Source organism: Ursus maritimus, unplaced genomic scaffold (genome assembly GCF_017311325.1).
Source record: "Ursus maritimus isolate PB19 unplaced genomic scaffold, ASM1731132v1 scaffold_1, whole genome shotgun sequence".
In the NCBI taxonomy this organism is placed as follows: domain Eukaryota; kingdom Metazoa; phylum Chordata; class Mammalia; order Carnivora; family Ursidae; genus Ursus; species Ursus maritimus.
This window is the reverse complement of record NW_024423343.1, coordinates 34,185,153-34,201,099: the sequence shown is the minus strand read 5'-3', so window position 1 is coordinate 34,201,099 and position 15,947 is coordinate 34,185,153. Positions and strand designations below refer to the sequence as shown.

Sequence of the window (15,947 nt, the reverse complement as noted above, 5' to 3'; positions counted from 1 at the left end):
ACTTAACCAGTAAAGTATTTTCTGTTATAACTGATATTTTTATGGCGTTAGGAACAGTATTTAACTGTGTCGCCTGATCTATAGAAACAATATAAAGGAATTTAAAGAAAGTTTAGTATTTTAGGAAGATAACAAAGTAGTGTCTTGGATATTTATAACCTAAAAAACAGATTTAGCCTTTACCACAAAGTTGTCTGACTTGGTGTTTTAGAGGATTAAAAAATCAGTCATACCAAATCCCTTTCCTCAGAATATATATATCTAAAAATAACAAAGGTAAATGTGGTAAATGCTCTCATAAAAGCACACATGTGCTTAACAGATATATGGGAAGTGATTTGGACAAGAGGAGCCCGCAAAGACATCATGAAATAGGTAGCATTTTAGGCCCTATAGGATAGGTAAGATTTTTATCTTTAGTGTTTACTTTTTCTTTCCCCCCAGTTATTAAAATAATACTCATTCCAGAAAATTGAAAGTAGAGAATCAGAAAATAGTAGGAAAAACAATCACCTAGAAGAACTGCAGTCAACATTTTTGGCATGTGCATACAGAATTGAATCTATGGAATTTAAAAATTACACCTGACATCATGCTATATATACCATTAGTTATCCCATTTTTTTCCCCTTTACACATTAGATCCTAAGGTTGTTCCTTCTTTATGAGAAGTTTTGTGACATTGGACATTCCCATATCAATCAAAATTTTCTACTGGGAAACTAACATTTGAATATACATGTATGTAGAATACTAGAAGTTTTTTCCTATTTTATTGAGAAATAATTGATATTACTGTATAACTTTAAGGCATACAGCATGATGGTTGGATTTACATGTATTGTGAAATGGTTGCCTCAGTAGGTTCAGCTAACATCCATCATGTCAAATGGATACAGTAAACAGAAAAGAGAGAAGAAAAAAGTTTTCTCCTTGTGATAAGAACTCTTAGGGTTTGTTCTCTTAACTTTTTCTTTTTTTTTTTTTTAAGAGAGGGAGGGGTGGGGTTGAGAAGCAGAGGGAGAGGGAGAGGGAGAGAGAATCCTAAGCAGGCTCCACGCCCAGTGTGGAGCCCACTGTGGGGCTTGATTTCACAATCCTGAGATCACAACCTGAGCCAAAATCAAGAGTCAGATGCTCAACCAACTGAGCCCCCCAGTCGCCCCCTCTTAAACCCTCTTGTATACCACACAGCAGTGTTAGCTATAGTCATGAGGTTGTACATTGTATTCCTAGTACATATTTATCTTATACCTGGAAGTTCGTACCTTTTGATTACCTTCCTCTTTTCCGCCCTCTCTCCACCCCTGCCACCTCTGGTAACCACAAGTCTGATCTCTTTTTCTGGGTTTGGGGTTTTGGTCTTTGGTTTTGATTTTTCTTTTTTTTTAAATTCCTGCTGTAAGAGAGATCCTACAGTATTTGTTTTTCTGTGTATAACTTATTTCACTTAGCATAATGCCTTCAAGCTCCATATGTGTTATTTCAAATGGTAGGATTTCCAAATAGCTGAGTAATATGCATATAATATTAACATACACGCACACACACCCCACAACTTTATCCATTCATCCATCAGTGAACACTTAGGTTGTTTCTGTGTCTTGGCTGCTGTACATAATGCTGCTATGAACATGGGGGTACAGATATCTTTTCAAGTTAGAGAATACTAGGATTTTGATTGATAAGGCAATTCTGGGTAAAAGGAATACTAAAACAAAAGAAATGCAAAAATCTAGAGTTACAGGCCATGATAGAGGACTGATGAGCCATCTTGCATCTCTGTATTCCTCATGGTACCTTTCACAGAGTAAGCAGTTGATACAAATGTTGAATGAATGTGTGATCATTTGTATGATTCTGTGAATAGGGTTGACCTGTGAAGAATTTTTATCAGCCTGTATGTGACTTCAGAATAAAAGTGTTATGGTCTACTTTGGTAGTTTGTTTCAAATTTTAAGTCTCTTTTCCTCTCATTGCTGGGAAAAAATCGATTCACAAATAATTTTGGTGCTATTATTGTAATATTTAAAATTATAACTTGATTATTGCTAAGTTTAAAAATTTGCTGGCAGTAATTTGCAAACCACTAAATATCCCATATCTGTTAATATATGAGGATGTCCCATTTCTCTTTATATATGTTTATAAGTATTTGTGAAAATCATTTTTGCAGGTGGTAGAACATTGCAGGATTTGACAAATACCAGTTTTGTTTCAAATAATGCTGCTAAAGCTGAAAATAAGTCAGAAAATCCATCTTTAGAGCTACCAAGCCGAAGAAGAAGGTGTACTCCTCTCTATTTAAAGGAGCCAAATCTCAAAAGGTAAGTATTTCAGTGATACTAAAGTGATTTCAGTGTGACTTTATAAACTATATGCTTTAAAAGAAATTCCTGCCTGAATTAGTATTTGAATACTTCTGAATATCAATATATTTTTGACATATAATAATCACAGTATGATCTGGGTGAGATTTGAAGAAATGTCTTCTTTTATTCTTTGAACAGACTTTGTAAAAAGACTTTGTTGCCTATGATTTGCAAACCACTATTTCCATGTCTGTTATCTCCATTTGCGTTCTACCTTGTTCCCTAGAAGAATTAAAGGTGGCTTATTTGTTCTTTAGCCTTAAAGAGTAATTAATAGTCTTTTTCTTTCTTTTTTTAAATTTCAAACATAGGGTGCCTGGGTGGCTGAGTCAATTAAGCATCCAACTCTTGATTTTGGTTCAGGTTATGATCTCAGGGTCGTGAGCTCAAACCCTGAGTTGGGCTCACTGCTCAGGGGGGAGTCTACTTGAGATTCTCTTCCCCCTCTCCCTCTGCCCCGCCCACCCCATGCATGCACATGCTCTCTCTCTATCCCTCTCTCCATCTCTCTCTCTCAAATAAATAAATAGGGGCTCCTGAGTGGGTCAGTTGGTTAAACATCTACCTTCAGCTCAGGTGATGATCCCAGGTCCTGGGATCCCTGCTCGGTGGGGAGCCTGCTTCTCCCTCTGCCCGCCCTGCTCTCTCTGTCTCTCTGTCAAATAAATAAATAAATAAATAAATCTTTTAAAAAATATATAAAACATACCTCAACAAAGAGAAAATAGTACTCCCCCTACTTAATCCACCCTCCCTCAGTTTCAATTATTATCAGTATTTTGCCTTATCTATCTATCCTTTTTTGTTGTAGTATTTTTAAAGCAAATCCCTAATATTGGGTCATTTAATTTCCAAAAACACTTCTGTGTATATCTCTTTAAAAAAAAGGAACTTCTTAACAAAACTAGATAACAGTGATCACAGCAATTATCTATATGAATTAGCAATAGTTTCTTACTGTCATCTAACAGCCAATCCCTATTCTGATTCCCTTAATTATCTCAAAAAATGTCCAAATGCCTTTTACATGTGTTTTATGGAAAATCTTACTTTTTTAAAAGGATAAATGAAGTAGTCTGTTTTGCAGAACCTGATCATATTTGGGATCGTATTTTCAAAAAGAGAGAAAACTACCCTTAAATTTTCTCATCCTTTGCATTGTTTCAGTATTTGCTTCTTTTATAAAATGAAAAGCGTTGATGGTTCTGACAGGTATTTTGAAGCAATAACAGGTATAGAGCGAAAGCTCTCACTCACTGCTAGCGGGAAAGCCAAAGGGTACAGCCATTTTGCAAGACAGCTTGGTGGTTTCTTAGAAAACTTAACGTATACTCTTACTGTGTGATCTAGCAGTCACACTCCTTGGTATTTACCCAAAGGGGTTGAAAACTTATGTCCACACAAAAATCTGCACATGGATATTTATGGCAGCTTTATTCACATTGCCAAACTAGGAAGTAACCAAGATGTCCTTCAGTAGGTGAATGGAAAAACAAACTATGGTATATCTAGACTGTGGAGTATTACTCAGTGCTAAAAAGAAATGAGGTATCAAGCCATGAAAAGACAAGGAAGAGCCATAAATGCATTTTACTAAGTGAAAGAAGCCAATCTGAGAAGGCTACTTACTGTATAATTCCAACTATATGACATTCTGGAAGAGGCAAAGCTATGAAGCCAGTGAAAAGATCAGTGGTTGTCAAGGAGGAGGCAGGGGAGACGGATGAACATAGAGGATTTTTGGGGCAGTGAAAATACTCTGTATGATACTATAATGAAAGATACCTGTCGTTATACATTTGTCCAAACCCTTAGAATGTACAACACCAAGAGGGAACCTGAAGATAAACTATAGACTTCAACTGATTATGATGTATTAGTGTAGATTCATCCTTGATAAAATATATACAATGCTTGTGAGTATGGTTGACTATGGGGACGGCTATACATAGGTAAGGGCAGAGGGCAAATGGGAAATCTTTACCTTCCTCTCACTATTATTGTAAATCTTAAACTGCTCTAAAAAAATAAAGTCTTAAAAAAAAACAACCAATAACCAATACAATGTAGCAATGCAAGGGAGGGTGAAAGAGAAACAAAAGTGAAGTAAAGGATCCAGTCAGGCTATAATTCACATACCATACATATCATCATTTAAAATGTACAATTCAGTGTGTTTTTAGTATATTTACAGATACGCATACCATCACCACAATCAATTTGAGAACATTTCTGCACCTCAAAAAGAAACCCCATGCCCTTTATCTATCATTCCCATACCCCCCACCCCACCCCAGCCCTAGACAACCATTCACCTACTTCCTATTATCAATAGATTTCCCTGTTCTAGATATTTCATATGAATAGATTCTTGTAATATGTGGTCTTTGTGACTGGCTTCTTGAACTTAGCATAATGTTTCCGGGTTTATCTTGTGTCACAGTGTGTATCAGTATTTCATTTCTTTTTAGGACTGAGTAATATTCTATCCTATAGATTATACCACATTTTGTTTATCCACTTGTCTGTCAAGGGACGTTTGGTTGTTTCCATCTTTTGGTTATTATGAGTAATGCTGCTATAAATATTATTTGCAAGTCTTTGTATCTACATATGTTTTCTTTTCTCTTGGGTATATGCCTACTTGTGGAATTCCTGGGTCATATGGTGACTCTGTTTAATCATTTGAGGAACTGCTGGACTGTTTTCCAAAGCTGCTGCACCATTTTACATTACCACCAATGATGTATGAGGGTTCTGATTTCTCCATTTCCTTGCCAACACACTTATCATTTGGCTTTTTGATGATTCTAACCATAGTAGTGTGTGTAAAGTAGTAAGGTTTTGATTTGTATTTCTCTGATGACTGATGATATTGAGCATCTTTTCATGTGCTTATTGGCCATTTGTGTATCTTTGTTAAAGAAAAGTCTATTCAGGGACGCCTGGGTGGCTCAGTCAGTTGGGTGTCCCACGCTGTTTCCTCTAGAGCTGTAGCATCTACCACGTGGATTAGCTTTTTATATTATTAAACATAATGAATACTCAACCATCTGCACTGAACACGAATAAATTAGAGGGTGAAATTATTCACATAATACAGAAAATTGTTGGGTTATATAAATAGGGCCACAACACCTTAATGTCATTTTTGACTGAGGGAAAAATTAAAAATGCAATTATTCCAAGTACTGTGGATTGAGTATCAAGCACAATTTAAGATGAAGCGCATCCGAAGTTATAATCATAGAAAAGTTATTTCCTTGCTATTCTTTTTTCCTCCACTTGATTTCTTTATATTTGGGTTTTTAAAAATTAAATATAATTAATTAACATATAGTATATTATTAATTTCAGAGGTAGAATTTAGTGATTCATCAGCCTTATATACCCAGTGCTCATTACATCACTTGCCCTCCTTCATGTCCATCACCCAGTTACCCCATCTCCCCACCCCTCTCCCCTCCAGCAACCCTCAGTTTGTTTCCTGTGATTAAGAGTCTCCTATGGTTTGTCTCCCTCTCTGATTTCATCTTGTTTTATTTTTCCCTCCCTTCCCCTAAGATCCTATGTTTTGTTTCTTAAATTCCACATATGAGTGAGATCATATAATGATTCTCTTGATCTCAGCTCAGGTCATGATCTCAGGGTCGTGAATTCAAGTCCTGCATTGGCTTCATGCTGGCAGGGAACCTACTGAAAAAGAAAAAGAAAAAAAGGAAAGTCTGTTCAGATCTTTTCCCCTTTTTTCAATTGGGTTGTCTTTTTTTATTGAGTTGCAAGTTAAACTTTCTTATTTTAAACTAATTTTAGACTTATCAGAGTTATAAAAATAGCACAAAGTTTCCTTCCCTAGCTTTCCCTAATTTTAACACCTTATCCACAGTACAATGATCAAAATTAGAAAATTAGCATTGGTACAGTACTATCAACTAAACTATGGCTGTTCATTAACATCGTTTGCTGTTTTAGAATCCTATCCAGGATCCTACCTTGTTTCTCCTTAGCCTCCTCCAGCCTATGACAGTTCCTCATTCCTTCCTTTTATGACTTTGACACGTTTGAAGACTATTGGTCAGTTACTTTGTAGAATGTCCCTCAGTTTGGTTTGTTGTTTGATGTTTTCTCGTGATTACAATGCCAGTTAAGCGTTTTTGGCAAGAATTCTGCAGAAATGGTGTGCCCTTCTCATTGCATCATTTGAAGGGGTTTATCATGTCAGTATGTCTTGGTAATGTTAACTTTGATCACTTGATGGAGGTGGTGTCTGCTGGGTTTTTTTCACTATAAATTATTGTCTTTTCCTTTATAGTTACTGAACACTGGGGGAGATGCTTTGAATCTGTGCATCCTAGTTTTCCTCACACTTTCGCCCACTAATTTTAGCATCCATTGATGGACCTTGCCTGCAGCAGTTATATTTCTGCCTAATAATGGTTTTCTGTTTCCCTGTTTCCTTTTACATTTATTGGAATTCTGTAAGGAAGAGCTGTCCTTAATGAGAACATTTATGTATGTATGTATGTATGTATTTATAGCAGTATAGACTCATGGATACTTATTCTGTAAGTGAAAATGTAATACTGCCAATAGTTATCGCATTGCTCAGATTATTCCAGCGTGGCTATTAGGGTTCCTTCAGGGTAGCCTCCTTCTGTGTTTTTTCAGCAAGACCTCATCATATTTTGAGCACTTCCTTACTTTCTGGCACAAGATGTTCTAGGCTTATCTTAGTGTTTTTCCTGCCCTAACCCCCAAATCAGGTACTTTTGAAGAATTTTGTTTAGAAGCCAAGATCTGGGCACTAGGTATTTCTGCTATGTATATGATATTTTATTAGTTAGTTCTAGCTGCACAGCAGTGTTACCGTAAAACTAGTAGCCTAAAACAGCATCCATTTCTTATCTCTCTGTTTCTGTGGGCCAGGAATCTGGACTAGAACACGGAATTAAGTGCTCTACTTAGTGTCTCACAAAGCTGTAATTGAGATGTGGTCCAAGATGGTTTTCATCTGGAGGCCCTCCTGTGGGAGAATCTGCTCTCAAGGTCATGCAGATTGTTGGCAAATTTATTTCCTTGTAGGTATAGGATTGAGGGCCCCAGCTTCTTGCTGTCGGGTAAAGGCTGTCCTCAACTCCTAGCGGCCACTCTCAGCTCCTTGCCAAATGGGCCTCCCAAAATAGCTACTTATCTCAAAGCTAGCTGCAGAGTCTCTAGGGCAAATCCTTTAGCAGATAGAGTATCAAAATGAAATGCAGTCTTAGAAGTTAGACATTCCATCATCTTTGCCATAGTCTATTGGTTAGATGCAAGTCACAGTTCCTTAAAGAGGCAGTTACACAAGGGCATGAACATCATCATGAGTGTGGTGGGAGGGATCCTCCTTAGGGTCTGGCCACCACAGGGGGCATTGCTGTTAGGCCCTCTCAGCAGACAGAGCTAGGAGACATACGTATGCATACTAATCCACGCATACACACACTTTTATATTTCTCTATCTGTATATAAAGTAAAAAACCATGAGTTTTTATATTGATAATCTCTGATTCCAGTTCAACACCACAGGGTTCATTTTTGCTTTGCTTATTCATAATTTCTTCATCAGTGAGAAGCCTGGCTCTCATTATCTGTAATACATTAACTTATTTGTTCATTTCTAGCATACACATAAAGTAGCTTCAGAATTGTTAACTCCTATCCCTGTGAGAAGCATACTTACTATCACTAGATTATAACATTTAGATATGGTTATTTTTGTCTTAGGTTTGTTCTTTCCTTACTAGCCCCCTTCCAGAGTAGTTATGTTATTCATTTGTAATTCATTTAGGTACATTTTTTATTGTTTGTCTTCTCTTTTCTCCTTCTATATCTTGGTAGGTTTTTTTTTGTTTACTTTGAGGTATGTGAGACATTTGGATTATACAAATCAAAGCTATACAAAATGGTATAGGCAGAGAACGGCAACTGCTTTTATTTCAGCTATCCCATTCCCATTATTCCCTCTTTCTATCCTATTTTCAACTACCTCTTGGGGGTAACCAATTTCTTTAGTTTCTGGCTTATCCTTCCTGTATTTCTTTAGCATAAAGAAGCAGATACATAAACGCCTCTTTTACATAAAGGCAGCATACCATAGCTGTTCTGTTGGGCTTTGTTTACTTCCGTTTAACAGTGTATTTTGGAAATCCGTATCAATTTGTAAAGATTTTCCTCCTTTTTTTTTTTAACAGCTGGATAATACTTAATTGTGTAAAGATGTACTATACTTATTCAGTCATAAACCTATATGTGCACATTTAGGTTGTTTCCAATATTTTGCTATTATAAATAATAACTACATTGAATAATCTTGTGTATATATCTTTTCATATTGTTGGAAGTGTATCTTCAGGGTAAATTCCTTAAAGGGGATTACAGGGGTGAAAAGTAAGCACATATGTAGTTAGGTCTTGCCACACCTCCCTTCAGAGGCTCGTACAAATTTGCATGCCCACCAGCAGAGTGTGGCACCATTTACCCACATTATAATTAACAAGAATATGTTGTCATATTTTAAAATTTTTGCCACTCTGGTGAGTGAGCAACAGTATATCGTTGTTGTTTTACTTTCATTTCTCTGTAAGTGAATTTAAATGCTTTCCTCATGCTTGGGGATCATTATACCATTTTTTAGTCTGTTCATATCTTTCTTCAATTTTTTCATTGGATTTCTGGTCTTTTTGTCCCTCAGTTATGAAGAATTCTTCATGTAGTAGGGATATTAGCCCTTGTAGTATATGCAGCCAGCATTTTCTTGAGTTTATCAATTGTTTTTTTGACTTTTTTTTTAATTCTTTTTATTTTTATGTAGTTAAATTTTTCAGTCTTTTCTTTCATTCTCTTTGAATTTTGAGTCATAGTTAGAAGGTCTTTCCCTATACCATGGTTAAAGAGGAATTCATCATATTTTCTTTTAGTATTTTTATAGTCTTATTTCTTACATAAATCCCTAGACCATTTAGAATTTTTTTTAGTGTGAGGTCTAAGATATGGGTCTAATTTTGTATGTCTTCCAAAGGCTACCTATCTGTACTTGCACCATTCATTTATTTACAAATGCATCTTTATCCCAAAGATTTAAGATGCCAACCATGTCATATTCTAAATTTCTGAATGTATTTAGTGGAGGTGCATCTAATGCTGGACTTTTTATTCCAGTGCAGTGATCTACCTGTCTAGTATAGAGGCTGTATATGATGTTTTAATGTCTGGTAAGGCTACTGCCTTCTCATAGTTTTTCTTTTTCATTGTTTCCTTGGGTGTTATTGCATGCTTATTTTTAAATATGAACTTTAGTATTTACTTGGCAAGCTCAGGGTTTCTTAAACTCAGCACTATTGACATTTTGAGCTAGATATTTCTTTGTTGTGGCAGGCCATTCTGTGCATTGGAAGATATTTTGCAGTATCCCTGCCCTCCACCCAGTAAATGTCAGTAGCACCCATCCACTTAAAACAATCAAAAATACCTCCAAATGTTGCAAAATGTCACACAGGAGGCAAAATTGCTTTGAGTTAAAAACCACTGATCTAGCTAGTATTTTGGGGGGGGGATTGCATTGGATTTGTACTTTAATTTAGGGAGAACTGACATCTTTGTATTGAGTTGTGCTGTGTAAGAACAGGAGATATCTTTGCATTTATTCAAGTCTTTTGTAATTTTTAGAAGTGTTTTAAAATTTTCCTCAAACAGGTTTTACACATTTCTTGTTAAATTGATTTGTAGGTATTTAGTCTTCTTGGTTGCTACTATAAATGCACATGTAACTTGGACATGTATATCATGCTCAGTATTTATTCTTTGTGAGTATGAAAGGTGTTGAATTCTGTGTAAGTTTATAACTTGCTACTTCAGTAAATTTCTTTTATTATCTATCTCATTGATTCTCTCAAGTAAAACTTAATGGAGGAGGAATACCATGATACCATCTAAAATAGAGTTAGTTTTATTTCTTTACCTATTCGTATGCCTCTGATTGATTTCTCTTGTTTTATGGCATTGGCTAACACCTCAAGTATAGTTAACAGGAATTGGTGGGCATTCTTGCCTCGTTCCTGACTTGAGTGGAAATACCTCTGTTGTCTCCCATGGCTTTAGTATTAAAGTAAGTATTTGCAATTTTTAATATTAAGAAAATGTCCCCCAATGTCTATTGAGTGTTTTAATCACGGATGAGTGTTGCATTATGTCAAGGACTTTTTCAGTATCCATGAAAAAATTATATGCTTTATTTCCTTAGATTTATTAACATGGTGTATGATAATAGGTTTTCTAATATTGAACCAAACTTGCATTCCTGGAATAAATCTCACTTGGTCATGGTATGTGTTTTTCATAATGTGCTGTTGGATTTGCTTTTGTAACTATGCTGTGAGTACTTGAGAAGAATATGTAACCTCTTTTATCAGAGTATATAGAGTTTGGTATATATTCATAAGCTTTACCCCTACATCCTAAAGGAAGACCAAAGATCTTCTATCTCCTTGTTTTTTTGCCCACCTCATCTGTCTTGCACTGAGAGTGTTGTATATTAAAATCTCCTATTATTGTGTTTGTATCTGTCTCCATGCATCTCCTATAGTTTTTGCTTCATAAAGGTAGTTGTTTTGCTATTTGGTACATAAATATCATAATTACTATATGCTCATATAGTAATATTCATGATTACTATAGTAATATTCATACTATATATATTGCCATGTATTCATTGTGGATTAGGACTTTAATGATTAAAATGTCCCCCTTTGTCATAGTCAGTGCTTTGGGACTTAAAACGTAAAGACTTTAAAAAATATATTTGTTTTACCTTCTTGTTAACTTCTGCCACCCCTATCCTCAGTGCCTAAAATGATACATTGCAAGCAGTTTCATTCAAGATCTCTTCTCACTGGGGGCCTATCAGAAGCTGTGATATATCTGCTGGATGCCATCCAAAAAGAAAAAAAGGCAGCTGGGTTTTCATCATTCTTAGTATTTATACTAATGTTCATTGTGATATTTGCTTTTAAAAAATTTACCAACTAAACCATTTACCAAATAATCTGTGTGTCCAATAGATCTAAACTAAAATAGAATACTATTTCATTACAGCATTTTGCTGTATTTAGAATAGGTAGCTCTTCTAAAAGAATTAATTAAATTCTACCTAATTACCCAAGGCAGTGGTATCATTGGCTCTGGAGAGGAATACAGAGGAGGGAAAAAGACCTACTCTAATCTAACCATTTATACCTTTGTAATTTGGGACCATGTGTATGGATGTCATCTAAAAGACATGCGGTAATGTAAAGAATAAATACAACCCCACTTCTTGCAACATGATATACTAGGTGCATGATCAAACTAAAAATAAAATAAAATTACTGGGTAAAATATTAAAAAACAAAACAAAAAACCCCCTTGAACATATCTATTAGCTAGAAGAGAAGAAGAAAGCTGTCATCAGAGACTGAATGAGAGCAGGAACCCAGAGAGGTAGGTGGACTCTGAGACTGGCTTTTGCCCGAACGTATTTACCAAACTAGGTGAACCTAAGTGTTGGATTCACAGCCTTATGCGGCTGAGGACAGAAGGCATATCCTAGGGTTTAGCTAAAATGAAAAGTCTAATAGTAGATCACCTTCAATAAAGTTGAGCTACTCTCTCAGTAGAAGAGCAAACTAAAAATAACCTTCCCACCAGCTTTTTTAAGCCCCAGGAAATAACTCTGGTACTGAACTGAGGAGGAAAAAAATCTTCTGAGAATTCGTAAGCAAAATCAAACTCTTGCATTGCTGTTGGAATTCACAATATTTTAAAGTCACAGAAAACCTCGAGTTGAGGATTTAGTTAGTGCATGACTTGTAGTGCCCCCTGTTGTCCATCAGAAGCAAATGCAGATATTTTCTAGAGCTCCATCTCAGTCCTCAACGTATTTTCCACAGGTAAAATTCCAAGGGAAATAAGTTAGCTCACAGTAAACACTACATACACAAGGGAACAAGGTACCAGCAGAAGCAACTGATAGCAGAATTAGATACAGACTGTAAAATAAGAGTCTTTAATGTTTCAGTGAAGGAGAGACTTGGAAGTGAATAAAGGTGTTGAAAAAAACACCTTTACTGTGAAGAAAAGGAAGAGATGAACACAGTTCAGGATAGCGGTTACTTCTTGGGGGATGACAGGGATGTGATCAGAAAGGGGCACACTGGAGGCTTCTGATGTGTGGTAATATTTTATTTCTTAACTTGGGTGGTGGGTACATCAACATTTATTTATTGTTTCTAAGTTGTACATTTTCATATAATCTTCTATGTTTGCTGAAGTTCATAATAAAAAGAAAATACATAGTAAAACATGTAATGTGTGAAATCTTAAGTTGGTCAATTTTTCTTTTTTTTTTTTTAATTTTATTTTTATTTTATTATTATTATTTTTTTTATAATGATTTTTTATTATATTATGTTAGTCACCATACAGTACATCCCCGGTTTTCGATGTAAGGCTCGATGATTCATTAGTTGTGTATAACACCCAGTGCACCATGCAATACGTGCCCTCCTTACTACCCATCACCGGCCTATCCCATTCCCCCACCCCCCTACCCTCCATTGTATATATGGACCACAACTTCTTAATCCAGTCATCTGTTGCAGGGCATCTCGGCTCCTTCCACGATTTAGCTATTGTGGACATTGCTGCTATGAACATTGGGGTGCATATGGCCCTTCTCTTCACTACGTCTGTATCTTTGGGGTAAACACCCAGTAGTGCAATGGCTGGATCATAGGGTAGCTCAATTTTTAACTTTTTAAGGGACCGCCACACTGTTTTCCAGAGTGGCTGTACAAACTTGCATTCCCACCAACAATGTAGGAGGGATCCCCTTTCTCCACATCCTCTCCAACAATTGTTGTTTCTTGCCTTGTCTATTTTTGCCATTCTAACTGGCGTAAGGTGGTATCTCAGTGTGGTTTTGATTTGAATTTCCTTGATGGCTAATGATTTTGAACATTTTTTCATGTGTCTGTTAGCCATTTGTATGTCTTCATTGGAAAAGTGTCTGTTCATATCTTCTGCCCATTTTTTGATTTGTTTATTTGTTTCTCGTATATTGAGTTTGAGAAGTTCTTTGTAGATCTTGGATACCAGTCCTTTATCTGTAGTGTCATTTGCAACTATCTTCTCCCATTCCGTGGGCTGCCTCTTAGTTTTTCTGACTGTTTCCTTGGCTATGCAGAAACTTTTAATCTTGATGAAGTCCCATAAATTCATTTTATCTTTTGTTTCTCTTGCCTTTGGGGATGTGTCATGAAAAAGGTTGCTTTGGCCGATGTCGTAGAGGTTGCTGCCTATGTTCTCTAGAATTTTGATGGATTCCTGTCTCACATCGAGGTCTTTCATCCATTTGGAATTTATTTTTGTGTATGGTGTGAGAGAGTGGTCAAGTTTCATTCTTTTGCATGTAGCTGTCCAATTTTCCCAGCACCATTTATTGAAGAGACTGTCTTTTTCCCACCGGATGTTTTTTCCTGCTTTATCAAATATTAGTTGCCCAAAGAGCCGAGGGTCCATTTCTGGGCTCTCTATTCTGTTCCATTGGTCTATGTGTCTGTTTTTGTGCCAGTACCATGCTGTCTTTGTGATCACAGCTTTGTAGTACAGCTCGAAATCCGGCATTGTGATGCCCCCAGCTTTGTTTTTCCTTTTCAACAGTTCCTTGGAGATTCGGGGCCTTTTCTGTTTCCATACAAATTTAAGGACTGTTTGTTCCAGTTCTTTGAAAAATGTCCTTGGTATTTTGATCGGGATAGCATTGAAAGTGTAGATTGCTCTGGGTAGCATGGACATTTTAACTATGTTAATTCTTCCGATCCATGAGCATGGAATATCTTTCCATCTTTTTATGTCTTCCTCAATGTCTTTCAAGAGTGATTTATAGTTTCTAGAATATAGGTCCTTTACGTCTCTGGTTAAGTTAATTCCAAGGTAACGTATGGTTTTTGGTGCTATTGTAAATGGGATGGATTCCCTAATTTCTCTTTCTTCGGTCTCGTTATTCGTGTATAGAAATGCAACTGATTTCTGAGCATTGATTTTGTATCCCGCCACGTTACTGAATTGCTCTATAACTTCTAATAGTTTGGGAGTGGCTTCTTTTGGGTTTTCCATATAGAGTATCATGTCATCTGCAAAGAGAGACATTTTGACTTCTTCTTTGCCAATTTGAATACCTTTGATCCCTTTTTGTCGTCTGATTGCTGTTGCAAGGACTTCTAGTACTATGTTGAATAATAGTGGCGAGAGTGGGCATCCTTGTCGAGTTCCTGATCTTAAGGGAAAGGCTTCCAGCTTTTCCCCATTGAGAATAATATTTGCAGTAGGCTTTTCATAGATGGCTTTTATGAGATTGAGAAATGTACCTTCTATTCCTACACTCTGAAGGGTTTTAATCAGGAAAGGATGCTGTATTTTGTCAAATGCTTTTTCGGCATCGATTGAGAGGATCATATGGTTCCTGAGTCTTTTCTTGTTGATATGATGTATCACGCTGATTGATTTGCGAATATTGAACCACGCTTGCATCCCAGGTATGAATCCCACTTGATCGTGATGGATAATCCTTTTAATGTACTGTTGGATTCTATTAGCAAGTATCTTGTTGAGGATTTTGGCGTCCATATTCATTAGGGAAATCGGTCTGTAATTCTCCTTTTTGATGGGGTCTTTGCCTGGTTTGGGGATCAAGGTAATATTGGCCTCATAGAATGAGTTTGGTAGCTTTCCTTCTGTTTCTATTTTTTGAAATAGCTTTAGGAGAATAGGTATTATTTCTTCTTTGAATGTTTGGTAGAATTCCCCAGGAAAACCGTCCGGGCCTGGAGTTTTGTTATTTGGAAGGTTGTTTATCACTGACTCAATTTCTTCATAATTAATTGGCCTGTTTAAGGAATCAATTTCTTCCGGTTTCAATCTTGGTAGTTTATAGGTTTCCAGGAAGGATTCCATCTCTTCCAGATTGCTTAGTTTATTGGCATATAGCTGTTGATAAAAATTTCTAATAATCCTTCCAATTTCAATGGTGTTCGTCGTGACCTCTCCTTTTTCATTCATAATTTTAATAATCTGGGTCCTTTCTCTTTTCTTTTGGATAAGTCTTGCCAGTGGTCTGTCAATTTTATTGATTCTCTCAAAGAACCAGCTTCTAGTCCTGTTGATCTGCTCTACTGTACTTCTGGTTTCTGCTTGATTGATTTCAGCTCTAATTTTGGTCAACTGCTTCCTCGTGCGTGGATTAGGCCTGTCCCTCTGTTGCTGTTCCAGCTTCTTGAGGTGAGAATATAAAAACTGCATTTTAGATTTTTCTATTCTTTTGAGTGAGGCTTGGATGGCTATGTATTTCCCCCTTAGGACTGCCTTTGCAGTATCCCATAGGTTTTGGACTGTTGTATTTTCATTCTCATTGGTCTCCATAAATTGTTTAATTTGATTTTTGATTTCCTGGTTTATCGAGTCATTCCTGAGCAGGATGGTTCTTAGTCTCCAAGTGTTTGAGTT

The 15,947-nt window shown here is 36.4% G+C and overlaps 1 protein-coding gene across 1 annotated transcript in view; it reads left to right on the top strand.

Moving 5' to 3' along the window:
* The window catches only part of SGO2 (shugoshin 2), a 40,036-nt gene that overhangs the window by 20,473 nt on the left and 3,616 nt on the right, over positions 1 to 15,947 (top strand). The window contains exon 7 of the mRNA XM_040642207.1: positions 2,177 to 2,327. Within this exon, the coding sequence (XP_040498141.1) occupies positions 2,177 to 2,327 (151 nt within the window). The remainder of the gene's footprint in view (positions 1 to 2,176; positions 2,328 to 15,947) is intronic.